Source organism: Choloepus didactylus, chromosome 15, assembly GCF_015220235.1.
Source record: "Choloepus didactylus isolate mChoDid1 chromosome 15, mChoDid1.pri, whole genome shotgun sequence".
Classification (NCBI taxonomy): Eukaryota; Metazoa; Chordata; class Mammalia; order Pilosa; family Megalonychidae; genus Choloepus; species Choloepus didactylus.
Genome location: NC_051321.1, coordinates 32,395,576 through 32,414,816, shown reverse-complemented (window position 1 = coordinate 32,414,816; position 19,241 = coordinate 32,395,576). Strand labels below are relative to the sequence as shown.

Below are 19,241 nucleotides of genomic sequence, written 5' to 3'. Positions count from 1 at the left end.
GAGTTTGTCTGGTGTCAGAGCGCAGACATAAACTGTATTAGCATTACCCCATAATCTTATTTAGTAAACACTCATGCCGCTCCATCTCCTGTAATTGCATCGGGAAGATGCAATATTTATGAAAGGGGAGAGGGGGATGTCACTGCTCATCTCTGTGCTGCAGTAAAAGTCTCAGGAAGTACCTTGCGCGCCGCGGAGGCCTGGCCGCCCGCCTGCGAGAGCGCACGGTGTTGAGTGTCTTGCGCCCTGGGGGCGGCGAGGCCCCAACTCTACCACCTCTCCGGAGCCTAGGGCTGAGGGGTGAATGGGGGTGGGCAGAGACAGCGACCACTTCGGCCCTTGGCGTTGCTCCTGACAGTCCGAGTTCCTGCTGCAGGGCGTGAAGACCGCAGATGCACTGGGCTCTCGTGGAAGATACAAAGCTCTGGGGCCTTGGCTCCTCCCACCCCTAGTCTGTTTTCTCTCTGCGGGGAGACAAAGCTACTCCCCACCCCCATCCACCCTGGGACCTCACCTTTTCTGCTTAACCTGGGCAGTCTGGCAAGTTCAGTGGGTGACAGAGGATGGTGGTAGACAGCCAGACAGCCAGGGTCCTGGCTGGGTTGAGCCTCTAGAACATTGTGGACCACTAGGACAACCCCCAAATCTGGAGTTCTAGGTTCCTGGGGACAGTGGCCTTCTTCCACCCTCCTGGGATCCCTTCCCCCATCCATCCCTAGGACACCTCCCCTCCACTACACACACACACACTCAGGGCCTGTCTAGGTCTCCTGCTTCTGGGTGGAGGAGGTAGAGATGTCAAGTTGCCCCAAGGAGCATGGCCCTGTGCCCACCACGCTGGAAGTGCCCTGGTCTTTTGTGTTCTTGGATTGGAGCTCAACAGCCACTGAAATTTTGCTGGTGTCCTGAGAACCTACAGGTGGGTGTCAGTGTTGAGAGGCAAATGGGTCTCTAGTTCCCACCCAGACAGTTGCCTTTTAGAGCTGGACAGACACACAGAAGCCCTCCCTGTCCCAGGAATCTCAGGTTGCTTGAATAGAGAGTTATTTCCCAACTGCACCGGGTGGGGGACTTCCTGGGTGGGTAGGGGCTATAAGCCCACCTCAAAGGGCTGCTAGCCCTCAGTCAGCCAAGATGCTGAGGATGCCAGGGTAGGAGAAGAGCTAAGCAAAAGGATGCAGGCACCTGGGAATCTTCCACCAGGAAGGAGGAGCCCATGGTGGGGGATTGGGGCATGAAAGTGCATCACTGAGCCAGAAATCCCACTGACAACTGCAGGCCTGGGGGCTCTGGGGAGGAGACAGCTGCTGAGGAGGGCAGGTTCCCAGGCAGGGACTTGGTGGGAGGACTGGGGATAGGATTCTGCAGCTGAGGGCCCCCTCCCTGGTCCTGGGACTGGTGTGGCAACGCGAAGCCAGAGCTGGGTCTCCTTACACACCCCACTCACACCTGGCACCCAGCCCAGCCCCACATTACCACACTGCTCATGCTGTACTTACCACATTCACAGGCTCCCTACCCCCACTGTACAGCACCCACTCATGGTGCAGGCTTCCAGCTCTTTATCCACTTGCCCACTTATGCAGAGGCCCGGCCCTCTCCTTCGCTGGGCGCTCACACACCGGCCACACGGCGCCTGCCCACCGTGGCGCACACCATCCTCGCTAAGGCACCCACCTGCTCCGATTCCCAGCGGCCGCCGTCGCCTCCCTCCCGCTCGCATCCTCCGCTTCTGAGACTCAGGCAGGGAAGGGGCACAGGAACCGAGGCAGCTGAGAGCCAGCGAGAAGGGTGCGGAGGAGGGTCGCGGCCCCTCCCGGTGTCAGCTCCCTCGCCGCCGTCCCATTAATCACAACGTCGCAGTCCAGTTGGGGATCCCGGGCGCCCAGTGCGGGCGCTTAGCCCGCGGGACAATGGAATTACTTCTGGGGGAAGAGGCCGCCTCGGGCCGGGGCGCAGGCGGCCGTGTGCCTCCTTTCCTCAATCCGTCCCTCGGCGCCTAACGAGCGCCTGCGGCGGCCGAGGACCGGTGGCAGAGCAGGCGCGGGTGGCGCGCGGGTGGCAGGGCCCGGCCGGCCTAATTCAATTAGCTGGGCCACCGTCTCCTCCGCGCAGCGCCAGGCCCGCGGGGGTTTCCGTCGAGGCAGCTGCTCTTTGTGAGCGGAGCCCATGCATATGGATACAGCCCCTCCCCCTCGGCGGCGGCCACCCCCTTTGGCACCTGCGGCTCGGCTGGTGGCTCCCACCTCCCCACCCCAGCCTTCCTCGAGGCGACCCTGGTCTTCCCTAGAAAGTTAGGAAAGTGCTAGCGATGCAGTGTGTGTCTGCGTGTGGGCCCAGTGTCCGTGGGAGTGTGAGCGTGAAGGGGGGTATTTTTTTATTTGCATGTGAGGATGTGTACCAAGTCAGTGTGTCTTGTGGATGCGTTTGTCTGATTGCGGCTGGGTGTGTCTGTGTGTATTTGTGAACGTGAGACCCGTAGGGGTGTGCGTGGTTTTGTTTGTTGCTATTTTATCTGTGTAGGAGGGTTTGTAGTCTGAGCACGGTCGGGCGTGTCTGTGGGTACCTGTGTATGGATGGTGCAGGGCTTTGTGAGCCTCTGTGGCCATTACAAACCAGGGAGTGTCTGCATATTTGTGACAAGGGTGAATGTGTCTCTGGGTGTGAGAGGGTGTTGTCTCCGTGAGAACGCTGTATGCGGAAAGCCACGGGTGGTCGGGTGTGACTGTATGTTCATCATTTGTGTATCTGCTGTGGGTCCGTGTGCATCAGGACCCGCGTGGAAGGCACTTGCCATCAGCAGCAGCAGCAGCTGGGTCTCCAGGGGCCGAATCTGTTTCCCACTCACCCCCTGATGGAGGAGGAGCTTGGAGAGTTAATTTCAAACCCGAATTCCAGTTCAACTCTTTTATTCAATGGACATTTCCAGGATCCACTAAGCTCCAGACGCAAGCGAGTCCCGACTCCTGGGCCCCCTCATCCCGCGGCGGTGCCGGGCCCGCGCGGTTGTAGGTTCCCAGGCCGCGACTCAGCGTCTCAATGAGTTCCCCCACCTTCCGAGGTGCAAACCGGGTCCTGAGCCCCCTGCAGTAACCCGACCCGTGCAAAGGTGTCCCGAGCTCCTAGTGGCGACCGTGTGTCCCCCAACTGCGTCTCTCCGGCCAGAGCCCAGGACCCTTTGAGCGGAGCTTGGAGAGGCCAGATACACGGACCCAGAGGGGGCGAAGAATGGGGGCGAGGAATTTGGGTAGAGCTGGCCACGGCAGACTCGCGAACCGTGAAGGGCGCATGCCAGCCCCACGCATCGCAGGGCGCAGGGAGACTCCTAGAAAGCGGTGGTGGCCCGGGGAGGCCCGGCGCGGACTCACCTGGCGAGCAGAGTAGAACCCAGGGTTGACTCCAAGGGCCGGAGGGACCGGACCGGGGCCAGCCCGCTCGCTGGGTCCGAGGCTAAGCTGCTCTCTCAGGGCCCAGTGGTGGGAACCGGGACTGCTGGGGGAGGGGCAGTGGCCGGAGTGTTCTCCCGGGAGCTGTCCGGAGGAGGACAGGGCGGAGGGGTCCGTCCTATCTTGAGCCTTTTCTCAGTGTCTCCTCCACTCCAGTCCCTTTGCTCTTTTCCTGCTCCAGGCATCCTGGGAGGTGATGGAGTGTGGAGGATGCAGGCGGCCCTGGGCACCGGGGTCCAAAGCAGGACGGACTCTGCTGGGTCGGGGGCGGGGCGGGGAATGGGAACTGAGCATTTCTAAGCTCCCTTCCAGAGGGAGTTGGTCAGAGGGAGGCCTGAGTCCCGGTGATGAGGCAGTAGGTTTCTTTCAGGTCAGAAGCCGGAGGCGGAGCGGGGGCGGGGCATGGAGAGGAGGCTGGGAAAGAAAAGTCCCCAATGAGTAAGGTCTGCCGCTGGCTAATTCCCTGGAACAGCCCTTGGCTTTGAGCCTAGGCTCTGTGTTTTTTTTGGAGGGGGGGGGTAGTGGGAGTAGGGAGGGGTTGGTGTTTTGAGAGGGTGAGAGGAGGAGTAAGGTGCCCAGCCTCCATTTACAGAGCATGGCACCTGTTGTAACACCAGGTGACAGCTGAGGTGTGGCCTTCAGCCGGGAAGTGTTTGTACCCTGTCCCTCTGTCCTCTACCCATTTGGAGTCCATCCACTGATTGGGTAATGTGTGCCCATCCTTCTGTGTTGAGGAGATCCTCAGTCCCTGTTACTGCAAGGATTGGGTGGGGGCGCATAGAGCTGGCCCTGGACCAAAGGAGGAGCCATTGAGTTGTGGTGCTGGAGCCAGCCTGACCTGCCCACTCCCCCAACCTAGGTTCCTAGAGACCCCGAGGGCTGCAAGGCCAGGGAGTGCCCTTTACTGGGTCTTTGAGTCCTTAAATTGCCAGCTGTGCCTGACTCTTCCGCGGAAGGGCCAGTTTTCTGAGGCAGGTGGGCAAGACAGAGAAGGCACCCTTGGTATCGGGGACCCAATTTGCTTCATGTTACACATCCCCTCAAAACATTTCTCAGCCTGTTCCACCCTTTCCTTGCTAATACTCATTGGGCATACCCCATCTTCCCTCTTGACACCCATGGGCCACATACAGTCATTTCCTCACCAACTACATTGGAGTACATGACACCCCTTCCACAGATACTCATACATTATTACCACACTATCATTTTTACAGCAATAGTAGGGCACATCCTCACCCATCACATATGCTCATGACAGAGAAACAGTTGTAGGGATGCATGCACTCATCCTGTTACAGAAAACACTTCCATTCTCAGTGACACACACATCCTTACACAGACAAATCCAGTTGTAAAGACAACCCAGATGCCCTTCCTGTCTCTCGACCCTCTTACCTACGCTTATTTTGTTTGCAATTGTATCCCAACCACCTAATACAGTGCCCCACACATAATAGACACTCAATAAATATTTGTTGAATAAATGAAAAAAAATATTCCTTAAAGGCATGCTCAGTTCATCTGTACAGCTTTTCTACCTCACTATCACACACACTTTCAAATCCAGCTTTCCCTTTGCTGGTGCACAGTCTCACAAACACAAAGTAATTAAGTTACCATACACACCTCTAAGCGAAAGGACAACCCCTGGCCCGGGGGTCTTTCCCAGATCCCGTGTGGGATCCAAAGGGCCTCTCCCCTGTGGTCCAGCCCTCCCTTTTCTCCTACTGCAACCCCAGCTTCAGCCCCAGCTGCTCCTCTTTTAATTGGAGGCACTTCTTTATTCTGCAGGCGAGGGGGAGGATGGTACTTGGAGGGGGGGGCCTCCAGGTGGCCTTGGGGCTGGAGAGAAGGGTCTGGGACTCACCTAGGCATGTATAAGTTGCTCTTATGAGGCAAGGACCACATCTGCCAAGTTTGGGGTTGAGGAAGCAGCTTGCCGTAAATGGAGTTAGAAAAGCAGTATTTAAGCCCAGTCTCTACCCCATTCCAGTTCTCAGTGCCTCAGTTTCCTCATCTGTAAAATGGAGATAGCAAAAACCACATCATAGGATTATTGGTGGATTAGACAAAATAATCAATTTGCATGGAGGCATCTAGAACACCACACACACTTTTTGAGTTCTGCTTACTTTGCCTTCCTCTTCTTTCCTAACAGAGTTGCTCTGTGGGCCAGCAAGACATGCAAATCACTGTGGAAACCCAGAAGCTGCCCCAAATGTAAGCTCCGTGTGAGTCTCTTCCCCAGTTTCAGAAAACTTTCCAGCCTGCAGCACTGTGCTCAGGTAACAGTGCTCCCTGGAGAAGGGGTAGGGGCTAAGGCAAGGAATCCTGACCCTGTTGTCTCATCTTTCTAGGCAGGGAAGGAGCTGAGAGGGTAATCCTGGCCCTTAGCAACTACTCCATTGGAAGATAAGGCCGGGTCGGGGTGGACTCACAGAACCCCAGCTGGGGGGAGGACAGCACTCGGGAGAACTAGATTGGGATAAAAGTTGACTTTGAAAATCAGGAGAGTTGGGTGGAAAGTAAAAGGGAGAGAAGAGACGGGCAGCTGGAAGGACAGGTGGTATGTCAGGATGTCCCTGATTTGCTAGATTTTGATGAGAAGAGCCTGACAGTCTTAGTGGCCCACTAGACAGCTGAGATTTCTGTCAACCCTAGGCTGAGCGAGCAAGGTTGAGATCTCCTTCCAGATGTCCTGGACAAGTTGTGCCAGATCTGAGGAGCTCAAGAGGTGGGTCAGATACCAAAAGTGTTGGATCAGGCAGGGTTGAGAGGTCAGAGGAGCTAGAAAGGTGTACCTGGAAGGGGAAAGGAAGGAGGAAGGGGGAGAGTCTTAGGAAAACTCAAGGGGTTTCCTGCATGGGTTAGAGAGTGATAAAGAAAAGTTATTCTGAGGATAACTGAGAAAGACGGGGTTTTAGCTACAACAAGAAAGACTGTAGTTAAACACGAATGTGACGACTAAAAGGCCGAGGGCCTCTGGGATCCAGCTTCAAAGGAAGCTGCAGCAGCCCTCTACATATTTTTCAGCCTCATGCAAGTAATATAGTTCAGATTTTGAGATTCCAGATTAATACTCTTCTGGTTGTGGGACTCTGGGCAAATTTGTTCATTTCACTAAGACTCTGTTTTCTTTTTTCTTTTTAAAATGACATATAATTTACAATCCATACTTTTCAGTCTTTTAAAGTATACAATTCAGTGTTGTTTTTTTTTAGTATATTTACTAAGTTCTGCAACCATCACCACCATCTAATTCCTGATTATTTTCATCACCCCCCCCCAAAAAAAAAAACCCATACCTATCAACGGTCACTCCTCATTCCTCCTCTCTCTCTGGCAACCACTATTTTACTTTCTGACTGCAAATTTGCCTATTCTGGGCATTTCATATGAATGGAAATGTACAATATGTGGCCTTATGTATCTGGCTTCTTTCACTTAGCATGATGTTTTCTAGGTTCATCCATGTTGAAGCAGGAATCAGCACTTCATAGCTGAATGATATTCCATTGTAGGGATATATTACATTTTATCCATTCATTAGTTGGTGGGCATTTGAGTTGTTTCCACTTTTTGGCTAGTGGGAATAATACTGCTATGAACATTTATTCAATTTTCTTAATTAAAAAAATGGGGCCACTTCTGTTAAATTCACAGGTTGTTGTCACTCAAATACAAAGTAAATAAGAAGTGTGGAATGGTGCCTGGTACATAGTGGTTCACAGCAAACATTTATGCTTATCTCTGCTTTAGTTCCCTCAACATAAGAGGCAGGAAAGAATGATGATACTGTGAACAACTGATTGTACACTTTGGATGACTGCATGTTATACGAATATATCTTAATAAAATTGCATTAAAAAAAAGAGGCAGGAAAGACTCAAAACAACTTCCAAGTTATGGAAGTTCCTGGGTAGGGGTGTTTGCAAACAACCTCCAACTTCACACCTGGCTTGAGTGGGTCTTTGTCCACCTGGCTGGAGCCCAGGCAAGGTTTCTCCATAGAAACAAGCTTCAAACCAGCAGTCGGGTTTCCAGGCTAACCCACAACAGCAGGATGAATCCAGCTCCTCCATCTCCTGTAGGGTAAGGTCTGCTCCCTCCCAGGAGCCAAGCTCTGGGGAAATCATGCAGCCTCTTCAGACTTGGTTTTCTCATATCTGTGAAATGGAATAATGCTTAGCTCCAAGGGTTGGTGTGGAGTTAGGTTTATATTGTTCTCAATGGTACTTATTACTGTCTGGCTTATTATATATTTTCTTGTTTATTTGCTTATTGTCAGACCCCCTCTGCTAGAATGTAAGCGTCATGAGGGCAGGAACTTTGTTTTGTTCACTGTGGAATCCCTCATGCCTAGAAGAGTGCCTGGCACATAGTAGGTACTCAAAAAATATTTGTTGAATATGGGAATACATTTATTCATTATTCACTCAAGATGAACATATTTGGGGTGGGAGGGGAGGCTGTGTTCCACAGGGGTACAGAGATGAGTAAGCCACTTCCTGCCTCCAAGGAGATCTCTTCAAGTGGAGGCAAAGACATGACCAAAGCAAATAGACTGCAGTGAGACTAGTTAAGTAGAAGGTAAGGCTTCACATTCTAGCATCTTCTCTGATAGGCCCTCCCTGAAGATGTGTTGAATCTGAAACTGATAGACCACAAATAGGTCCTAAGTGATCTAATCTGGGCCTTCCCCAGAGCTTGACTCCTGGGAAGAAGCACACAGTACCCTACAGGAGAGGGACAAGGGAGCAAGCAGAGAAAAGGGAGTTTCCTCCTTCTGTCTTGGACTCTAGGCCAAGCAATCACAGGCAAAACTTTGAAAAGGCCTAAATTTGTTCTGGAGGCAATTCTGATTCTGGAATCACCACACCCAGTCCCCACCACCTTAGGCCCCCAGGCCTCCCTCCCAAGACTTCTAAAGTAAGAAAATAACTCCTTCCCCTCACAGCAGTCAGAAAGCTTTTGCTTAGAGTAGCCAGACCTGGGTTAGTTGCTAGCTGGAAAGCAATCTGATTTAATTCATTCATATGCTGTGGGAATTGCTTTTTGAGGCTTCTGTTTATTTAAAAGGAAAAGAGTATTTTGAGGCATGTGCATTCTGGCATCAGGCTCCAAGCCAACTCTCTTAAGTTGTGGTTGTCTTTCAGGAAGTCTTCCCTTCCTCAATTTCTCTAAAGGGGCTGAGTCTGGGTGGCTGTTGATTTTTTCCAACAAACTATACCCAGTTGTTCATAGTTGGTTGTTTTAAAGAGGAATAAGCCTGAACTCACCGTCCTGTCTCAGGGTCCTGAGCTCCATACCTGGGGAGTAGATTGTCTTCTACCATCTAAAAAGCCGGTCTTGAAGTTTGGAGTAAATTGCCCAGTTGAGTGACAGGTGTTTCCCAGCTGAGCCCTGGGGAGATTCTCCAATTGCTCCGGGACACCCCTTCCCCAGAGGGCTGGTGAGCTGGCCTCCTCTGGCCCAGTGCAAAGAGAGAGGGAGGCTACTACCAAGCAGGGAAGGGGGCTCTCACCTCCCCCCTCCTTGGGTCAGTCTGTCTATCCATCTCCGGGAATGGCGACCTCCTGTTCTTTTTCTTTCTCCTTTAAAGCCTCTCATGTTCCCCGCTTCTCTCTCTTCCTGAACTCCTTCTCCAAGCGTCGGTCTCCGTCCCTCTGTCTCTGGCTCCCGCATCGGTCTCGACTCCGGGCCTCCCCCCCCGCCCCTCCCCCGCGCTGTCATTCACCCCGCTCCTCTATGCTCGCAGCCAATGGAGAGACCCGGCCGAAACGGCGAGGCTCGCTCGCACCGGGCTCTTTCGCCCGGTGATTGATGTCCCAGAGTCAACAGCTAGCGAGCAGCCGGAGAGGGGAAGGAGCAGTCTGAGAGGGGAAGAATACGGCGCCCCCTCTCACTCCCCTCCCCCCTACTTGAGCCCTCCCTGCGCACTTGGGCTCCAAGTCTCGGCGCAACCAGGAGCCGCTGCCGCCTCCGCGCCCGTGCGCGCGGTCCCCCGAACCAAGCCCAGCGTGCACCGCCGCCCGGGCCCCCCCGCGGGGCCAGGGCCAGCATGGAGCACCTGGGTCCGCACCACCTCCACCCGGGCCACGCGGAGCCCATCAGCTTCGGCATCGACCAGATCCTCAACAGCCCGGACCAGGGCGGCTGCATGGGGCCCGCCTCGCGCCTCCAGGAAGGAGAATACGGCCTTGGTTGTTTGGTCGGAGGCGTCTACGCTTACGGCGGCGGGGGCCCGGCGGCCGGGGCGGGAGCCGGGGGCGCAGGGGCTTATGGCGCTGGCGGCCCCGGCGGCCCCGCGGGCGGCGGCGGCGGCGGCGCCTGCAGCATGGGCCCGCTGGCCGGCTCCTACAACGTGAACATGGCCTTGGCGGGCGGCCCCAGTCCCGGCGGCGGCGGCAGCGGCGGCGGCGGCGGCGGGGGGCCGCTGAGCGCAGCGGGGGTGATCCGGGTGCCGGCGCACAGGCCACTAGCCGGTGCCGTGGCCCACCCCCAGCCCCTGGCCACCGGCTTACCCACCGTTCCCTCCGTGCCTGCCGTGCCGGGCGTCAACAACCTCACCGGCCTCACCTTCCCCTGGATGGAGAGTAACCGCAGATACACAAAGGACAGGTTCACAGGTGAGTCCGGCCCGCGCGCGCCCCACCTGGCCGCGGCCCGGGCTCTTCGCTACCCTCCCCCGCCCGGTGGCTCCCCGCAGCCTCCTCTGCGGCCAGGTCGCCCAGCTCCTCTCGGAGCTTCCCCGGGTTCAGCCGCCCGCCAACTTTCTGTGCTCTCGGAATCGCCATACTCTTAAGAGTTCTTTCAGTCTGGGCATCTCTTCGCCTCTCCCGCCGGACCCCTGCTCCGAGAACCTCTCCCGAGACCCCTCTCGGGGTCCCAGGGTCGGGTCAGGCGGCGGGAAGAGGGCTGTAGTTTCGAGACTACCTTCCGCCGGCATTTCGGGCTTGGGAATCTCGGAGAAAGGGGAATGATGTGAACAAACTCACTTTCTTCCGTCCGGGTCACGATTCTCTGGCCGAGGCGGCGAGTACGGCTCCTTCTCCGAGCCTCAAAATCAGACACAAGGCAAAGAACGTGCTCCCCCCACCTCCCGCCCCCTACACACACACACACCGCGCTCTGAGCTCTGTCGCCTGTCGCCTGCAGGGCCCAGCCGAGGCCCGAGCTCGGGGAAAGCCGCAGAGCTGGCGCACCTTTCTTCCTGGACTGCGGGCTTCGTCTGTGGCAACACGGAGTTGAGCCGCTCCAGATGGCTCTCCCTTCCTTTTCGTTCTGTCCCGGCTCAGAGTCCTTTCCCGTGCCCAGCACTGTTCCCTCCCTAATGCACCGGCCGGGCCGGCGATCGATCAGCGGCCAGAGCACGGCTCCGGGGACAATTACGCACTCGGCAGAGGCCGGCTGTCGACCTCGCCGCTGCCTGCTCCGCGCCTTCCTCTGCGCGCCACGGCTCCCTCGGCTCCAGCTTCCGCCCTCGGCTATGGGTTCTTGCTCTCGCGCGAGCCACTTCCTCCTCGGCCCCTCTTCCCGCTCCTTTTAGCGTCCCCTGGATCCGAGACCTTGACCCTCCTCCCAGGCCTGGCTCCCAGACCCCGCTGCAAGCAGCCACGAGTTGAGCCCGGGTTCGCCTTTGGAGCCTTAAAGCTGAGAGGCCGTGGGCACAGGCCGCTAGCAGCTGCAACGTGGGGCTTCAGGAGCCACAGGACTCCAGTGCCGGTCAAGGGTGGAAGAGGGTGGTGTGTATAGCCAGGGTGGGAGAGGCACCTTAGAACCAGACTCTGTGCTAGGCGACCTCAAGGCACCCCAGGTCCCCTGCTCCTGTTCCAGGAAGCACAGGCAGGGAGAATTTTCTGGAACCTCGGCACAGACTCGGGCTCTGGCAGACCTGGGATGGGGTTTGAGGGAAGAGGTAGCACTGCTGCTGGCTCTGGGCCTCCAGGGAAGTCCCAGCACTCCTTCACTCAAGGAGTCTCAGGCCTAGTGCCCATCCCGCCCCCCACCCCAGGCCAGGCCGGTCTTGAAGGTCTGTACTGGCCTCCAGCTCAGAGGCCACTGTGCTCCTCTCTGGTGAGAGGTACTCTGCAAAAGGCCTACCTAGGGGAACCGCAGCTCTCCCCAATCCTGCTTCAGGCTTGAAGAAAAGAAGCTAAAAGTACGTGAGGGTTCTGAAGGAGTTTGGCCGTTGCTTTGTGATGCCTGAATCGTGTGCCCGTGTGCTTGTGCACTTGTGCCTGTCTGGGTGTGTGTGTCTGCCTGTTTCAGCGTATGTTATAAGTTTGTGCCTGTTGTATGTAATGTGTCTGTGCATGTTGTTGTGTGATGGAGGCTCAGATCAGGACCCAGGGTCCGGGGCCTTTACCCGAGCAGGGCCTCTTACTGTTGGGCAGCTTCTCTGAAGCTGGATGCCCAGGGCTGCGGGGGGCTGCGGCCTTTAGCTCGGCTCAGACACGCCCTTCAGGGGGAACACGAAGGCGGCTGCCGCCCTGTCTGCGCTGGGCACGCGGGAGCCCGGGGCTAGGGAGGCCTCCGTGGTGGTGGCGGCAGCGGCGTCGGCCTGGCGGGCGGGCGGGGGACTATTTCCTGCCGCGAGCTTGGGGCTGAGGGCCGACGGGAGGATCGCGCCCCTGCTCGTGGGGATCCCCCGCTGCGCTCGCTGACTCGCGGGGTGCCCGGCCTGGGACGCCTCCTGACGCTCTGCCGCTTGCTTCTGCCGTCTGTCTGTCTCCCGCTCCAGTGGCCCTCTCACCCTTCACTGTAACACGCCGTATAGGTCACCCCTATCAGAACCGGACGCCCCCCAAGAAGAAGAAACCACGTACGTCCTTCACGCGCCTGCAGATCTGCGAGCTGGAGAAGCGTTTCCACCGCCAGAAGTACCTGGCCTCGGCCGAGCGCGCCGCCCTGGCCAAGGCGCTCAAAATGACCGACGCGCAGGTCAAAACCTGGTTCCAGAACCGGCGGACGAAGTGGAGGTGAGCGCGCGGGGCGGGCGCGGCTGCGGGCAGCGCAGGCTCGGGCTGCTTTCGGCTCTGGGCCTCTTTGGGGCGCACACATTCCTTCTGCTCGCTGCTTTCCGAACGTTTCGGTGGAGGTGGAGGCTCCTCCTAGGCCGGCAGGGAACTGGAAGCGACCGAGGCCGATGGTCGGTTTGGGACTGGGAGCTCCAGCCTGGATTCTGTTCTGTTTTGTTTTGTTTTCCCCGGGAGGCTTCAAGGCTTTCTGACTGGAACTCTGTGCCCGTGTAGGCGACGCTGGTCTTTCCTGCCGTTTGGCGCGCAGTCCATGCAATTGGGCTCAGTGAGTCCTGAGGGGCTTTTTGTTTGGGCACACTCGCGCTTACGGAGGGGATGGGGCGGGGGCTCCTCTACCCCTGAGATATGACGGCGGGCGCCTTGTTTCTGCGCCCCAGCCGGGGCTCTCGGCAGCGCGAATGGGGCCCCAGGACGCGGGCTGGGCCATGCTGACTCCCTCCTCCCCAGACGCCCGGCCGCGGCTCAGCGGGCCTCCCACCCCCGGAAGGGGAAAATCAATCCGCGCCGGCTGCGGTGGGGAATTCGCGGGTCCCACTGAAAGCGGGATCAATTAAGAGCAGATGGGTGGGTGTGAATGAGAATTCCCCCTTTCCTGGTCACACACTCACAACTGCACTTACCGCACACTAATTTTCTATTTTTCGCCTACATCTACCTCGACCTCTCGTTTTTGCTCTCTCTCCTTCACCTTCACTGACACAAGCGTCCCTCACACTGCTGGGCAGCCTTAGTCTCTGCGCACACTCACGCGCTCTCCAGGGGCATCCTCGCAGCTTCCCGCAGCCTCCACATCTGGCCCGCACACTCGGTTCTACACGGGTGCCGGGACTTCCTCGCCCTCTGCGGCCCCGGGAGGAGCACGGCAGAATCTGGGCAAAGTCGGCGGCGCCGGGTCGGGCGGGCCTCGGGGAGGGAGGAAGGAATTGGAGTTTCGTCTTTTTCTGAATGAAGGCGAGGAATCTGTCCGGGATTCCGAAGTCAGGGCCACAAAGGAGGCCACGGCCTTGCGAGTCCGTCTCTACCCCAACTCCACCCCCAACCCAACATTCCTGCCGCTGGGGAAGGGATGGGGGTGCCTCTTTAGACTTCTGGAAAGCCTGTTAAAAAGGAGCAAGGGCTAGCTGGGGACGGGGCACACTGGTGTTCCCAAGGCCTGCTGAGGGCTGCGGCCTGGGGGGTGGAGGAACCAGGGCAGACTAGAGAGAGGACTTGGGGGGCGGGGACTTGAGAAAGGGGGCATGCAAAGAGACAAACTGAAACACAAATGGGGGGAGGGGGTGATAGACTCCCCAGAAACAAAGGAGAAAATAGGCATCTAGAAAGAAGTCTTGTTTATAATTAAGGAAAGCAACTGTTTCCTAAAACAGCCGTTTTTCGTTTCAAACGAATTTTCTTAATTCTGAGAGAACGAAAAGGGGGTGGGGGTGAAAGAAAACAAGACATAGAGACAAAGCATAAAGGAAGAAAACCATCCAGGCCGTTTGAAATGCAGGGAAGAAGGGGAAGACAAGTGGCAGAAAGACACACTGAGCGAAAAAGGCAAGGAGGGGCGGCACGGAGGAGGCGGGCGGTGGGCGCTCGGAGACGCCCTTGCCAGCTTCGCGAGGCTTCATCGATCGCCTACAAATTGCTTCTGGAGGCCCTGGGGACTCCCATTAGGTCTGTCCACCTTAGAGACAGACGTTTGATCTCAGTTGACGGGGTGGAGGGGCGGCATTAGATGGAGTGAGTCATTGCCTCTCCGCACGGCCTCGGAGGAAGCCCGCGGGTCCCGGCGGGAGGCTGGAGGCCTGGGAGAGGTTTCAGAGAAGGGGAACAGAGGTCCAGCAGGGCGGCCTGCATCCTCCTGGCTCTTGCCTTTGTGCCCTGGACTGGTGAAGAGGGTGAGGCCCTTCGGGCTTGGGACGGCGCCTGGTCTTCCTGGGGCTGGGGAGAGGCCAGACGCCACCTAGGCCGCCCTCTTGCTACCCCTGGCTGCGCCGTCTGAAGCCCGTAGGGCTATGCGGTCAGTGGCTGCGTGAACCTGGGGAGAACCAACTTCTTGGACCACTGCTCCCCGGGGATACACCCCTCCATCCACTTTTGGGGTTTCCGGATTTCCTCAGAGTCAAAACCCACAAGAGAAGGTAATGCCTTAAGGGGGCAGAGCTGGAGCTGGCGGCTGCATAGGGGGGCTTTGATCGCTCAGGCTCTCTCCCGGGAGCGCCCCGGAATTGGGGGCCGGGACAGAGTCTGGCCGGTGCCTTAGCGGTAACCGCGCGGCGGCTTGTCCCCCGGTGCAGGCGGCAGACGGCAGAGGAGCGCGAGGCCGAGAGGCAGCAGGCGAACCGCATTCTCCTGCAGCTGCAGCAGGAGGCCTTCCAGAAGAGCCTGGCGCAGCCGCTGCCCGCGGACCCGCTGTGCGTGCACAACTCGTCGCTCTTCGCCCTGCAGAACCTGCAGCCGTGGTCCGACGACTCGACCAAGATCACTAGTGTCACGTCCGTGGCATCTGCCTGCGAGTGAGCCTGCCGCTCCGCCCTCGCAAGACCCCAGACCCAGCCAGGGGTTCGCTGAGGCCCGAAAGCCAGGACTTTCCCCATCCCTCCCAGTCTTGGACTGCACGCGGGAGGGGAAAGCCGCGCCCCTTCGCACAGGTCCGCGCCCTCCCGCAGACCGTGTACTTTCTTTGGAGGAAGAGAAGAAAAGAGAACATGGGACCGTGACACGCAGCCCCCTCTCAGATGCCTATGCGGTCCCTGCCCGCCCCAACTGTTCAGAGTCCTCTCCGTTGCTTCTGTTTTATTTTATTCTGATTTTTAACATGAGGCTGAGAGAGAGAGGGGAGGTGGGAGAGGAAGAGTTTCTGGGGTCCCCGGGGCTCTCATCTGAACTTGCCCGGCCAAACCCCTTCTCCGTGTTTCACTCCCCATCACACAGTCAGACAGCCACAGACCCACTGAAAGGCTATAGCTCCATCCTTTAGGCCATCACCCCAGAACCACACTGAGCGGATCCATGGCAGGATGTCATGCACATACAGGATCACCCTTGGCCCTCACTATCAGGCACAGGTGAGTGGTGACCCAGACTCATTTTAGGCAGCTTGGCATTTCCACTCCACACAAACACCGGGCCACAGCCACACTGTGACATGTGATCCCACACACCACAGCCACAAAAGTGCCAACTGGCCTGCCAGGCCCCCACTACACAAGCCTGCCACACCTAGGTACATGCAACCAGGATTCCACACAAACTAGGCCCGTTTCTCCAGATCCTGTTCGTAGGGGGGGTTTAAGTTATGCACTTACAAGGTGTTTTCTGTGTAACCATTTTATAAAGTGCTTGTGTAATTTATGTGAAAAATAATAAAACCCTCTGGATCCGGAGTCAGGGCCCCCTGCTCCTTATTGGGCCCAGCACCTCAGGGCTTTTTGGGTTTGGTGCTGGCTGGTGCTGCCAGGGCAGTCCCTAGTACCTGAGCTTGGGAGATGCCTGGGGGAGCGCGGGGGCAACACCTGCAGGCTCTGAAGAGAAGGAAGATGGAAAGGGACAGATGGAGAGGGGGCAGAGCAGAGGGGAGGGAGGGGAGCCAGGCCACTCTTCTCCTGGGAGAGCTAGTTCAGGAGAGGATATGGATGTCTTCGGGTGTGAGAGGTTTGTGTGTGCGTGTGTGCATGAACATTGAGTGTTTATGATAGTGTGAGCAGTCAGGATATTACTGATTAGTCAATGTTTGCAATGGTGTTTAAATGTGTAGTTGTGTATTTGTAATTATGTATGTAAATGCTTGTTTCTGCCTAAGTTGCAAATCGAAACTACCATTGTACTCACAGGGCTTGTAGTAAAGATCTGTGAATGTGATTGTGTCCCTTTGGGTAAGCATGTGATCATTGTATTTGTGATTGTGTATTAATGATGCATTAATGTTGGTCAGTACATATTCTTTCTTGTTGTGAATCTATTTTTGAGTTAAATATGTGAATGTTTGTGTTATTCTATCACCTGTAACTGTGAGTGTAATTGTATGTGAGATGTGTGTTTTAACTGTGTATACTTGTGTGTGACAGTGTGTAATCAGAGAAATGATGTCACTGTGGGGACTGTGGGTCATTGTGGGACTGTTGTGGGTGTGTGTGTGATTGCATGAGAGTGTGTGTAATTGTGCACTGGTGGTATACATGGCTGTGGAGGTCTAAGGTGGTGTGTGCAGATACATTTTGGGGGGTAACATCTGCTAGGAGTTTGGGAGCTTGGGGGTTCTAGGCCCTGAGGCAGCAAACTGCAGATACAGGACACACTGAGTTAGGAATCAGGGCCAGAATCCTCGGTGGTGTCCTGAGCAGGACTTCCCTTCCTGGTTCCCAGAGCTGGCCTGGGAGGATCCGAAGAAGTGACTTCCAGAGGACCCCAGGAAGCCCCTAGAACACACTGGCCAGGACAGCACAGCAGCCCCAGTACCCCACCCCCCACGGAAGAGCAGTAGGAGACTCTGGGATCAGAGAGCAACAGACTTTTGCCAATGGGAACTAGAAGTGGAGTGTGGGGCTTGCGCAGGTTTGTGGAGCTGCGTGCACTGGCCTGAGAGTAGATGGAGGAGCCACTGAAAGCAGCCAGGCTATTGTTTTTCATCCTGTCCCTGCTGCTATCCTGAGGGCTGCCATTCGGGACAAAGAACACAGCAACATCCCACCAAAGGAGCTGAGGGGAAATTCCGTGAAGAGTCGGGCTCTCCCCTCCCCTCACCAGCGGCCCGCATCTATCCGCAGCAGACAGTAAGGTTCTGGGTCCAAAGGACTTCGGCTGGTTTCCCTGCCGTCGTCCTGAAGGCCCACGGGGGCTCCTGGCCGGTTCCTGTCGGGCATGAAAGGCTCTGGCCGCAGGGCCGGGCTCGGAGTGTCTCCCGCCTGCACTGACTGCAGCGCTCGGCGCCAGGCGCAGCGGAACCCGGAACCCGCGCTCCCGAACTGCGGAATTCGTTTCCTTCTACCAGGGTAGGTGTGGCCGCCCCTCGGCTCCCGCCGGTACTGGAGCGCCCAGGCCCGCTTTCCTCGCCGCTTCTCTCCTCCTTTGCGTCTTAAAGCGCAGGTCAGGGCCTCCAGGGCACCATCCCAGAGCTGCTGGGCTCCAGGGGAGACAGGGGCCTTCCTCCTGCCTCCCAATCCCTGGCCCCCCCTTAACAGGCGGCTGCGCCTCGAGGCCCCTGGATAATTTTATGTCTACAAACTGTCCAGTCGAGGGGCTAGGGAAAGAAAGGGGGCGGGGAGCGGCTGCCCGGCCCCAAAACAACCTCGCTCAAACGCCTCCAAAGCCCAAGCTCTTCACCGCCGCCACCCCCCATACCCTGGCGGAGCACTTCATCGGCACCCTCTACACGCAGACAACGCTGGGCGCAACTCCCCCCCTCACCGCCGCAGTACCGTCTACTTCCCCGATCCTCACAAACAGCCTAGCGCTCACACTTAGAACCGCGCGGGCAGAAGCACTGCTAGCAGCCCCGCAGCTCTCTGACCTTGCCCAGCCTGTCCGGAACTCGAGGGGAAGCGGGGTCCCCAGCACTCCGGGCCCCCCAGGGCAGCGTCCACCCCACCACCCGAATGCCGCCCGCCTGCCCCCAGGACTCGCCCGGTCGCCTGAGGCCCGGGTCGCGCGCTCTTCCGGGGCACCCCTGATGGATCTTTGGGCGAGGCCTCCCAGGGACGGCAGACTCCCGGGGGCGCTGCCGCCCTCGGTGCGGAGGGACCGCGCAGGACTTTCTGATCTCCGCCCGGAATTCGTTAGGACCAAAACTCGAACGAAGCGAGCAACGAATCCCGCGTCCGCCGAGCGCCCCAGCGGCGAGAAAGTCCGGGACGACGGCCGGGCCTGCCCCAGGCGGCTGGACCCGCACACTCCGTAGCCTGTGGGGGAAGACTGGAGGGGAGGAGGCTGCCGAGGGTCCCAGATGGCGCAATTTCCCCAGGTGTCTACGGAAGATTTCGAAAACCTGCCCCTGCCACTACTGACGTTCCACCGCGCCGGCCGGAAATGATCGGCCTCTGTTCAGGAACAGAAAGCTGAACAAATTATGCGAATAATTGTTTATAAAAGTGCAGGGACAGGAGAAGAGGTAATTGCAAAAGATTGTAATTAATTACAAACCTGCCTGGGCTGAAAGGCCCACTTCCTTCCTTGTCTTGAGAGAGCCGGCTACCCGGACCAAATTCCCGCGGCAAGTGAGCCCAGAACACTGGCTGAGACCTCGCGCAGCCCAGCGAGGTGGCCGAGTGCGTGACGCCCTGCGGGCCCCAGAAACCCAGGCAGGCCTGGGGTCCCAGAGGCTGATGCCAGGACGCGGGTCTCCACAGAGAATCTGGCTTAACCTGTTAACTATAATAGCGGCTTTGTGTGGCCGGATCTGTGTTTGATGGGGGTGGGGAGGTGTGTGTGGGGTGGGGTGTGTATGGGGGGTGGGGTGGGCGCTGCCTGAGTGCTGCCCTGCGGCACCAGGCTGCGGTGGCAGGGGTGGGGTTTGTGCTGGGCCCAGGGCTGGATGGGCTCCCTTTTGTGGGTGACTGACCTGCATGTGGGCACGGTGGGTTCCATGGATGTGAGACGACTAAGCAGGGTTCTCCACTGCATCTGTGCAGGGCTGGAGCAGCAAGAACTAGGCATCCATACTAAGCGACAGCTGGGGGGCTGTGGCCCTGGGCCTGCCCTGAGGGGCCCTCAGCCCCACATGGGGAAAGAGGCCTCCTCTGCCATGTCTTGCTTTTCCTGCTCCCCTCAT

General features: G+C 57.4%; 1 protein-coding gene across 1 annotated transcript; it reads left to right on the top strand.

Annotated features, from left to right (window-relative positions):
* The first annotated feature begins 9,253 nt into the window (after positions 1-9,253).
* On the top strand, positions 9,254-15,855 carry TLX1 (T cell leukemia homeobox 1). Its single transcript, XM_037804648.1, has 3 exons — positions 9,254-10,078; positions 12,229-12,430; positions 14,773-15,855. Exons 1-3 carry the CDS (start codon positions 9,511-9,513, stop codon positions 14,993-14,995), a joined length of 993 nt encoding a protein of 330 aa, XP_037660576.1. The 5' UTR covers positions 9,254-9,510; the 3' UTR covers positions 14,996-15,855.
* The last annotated feature ends 3,386 nt before the right edge of the window (positions 15,856-19,241 follow it).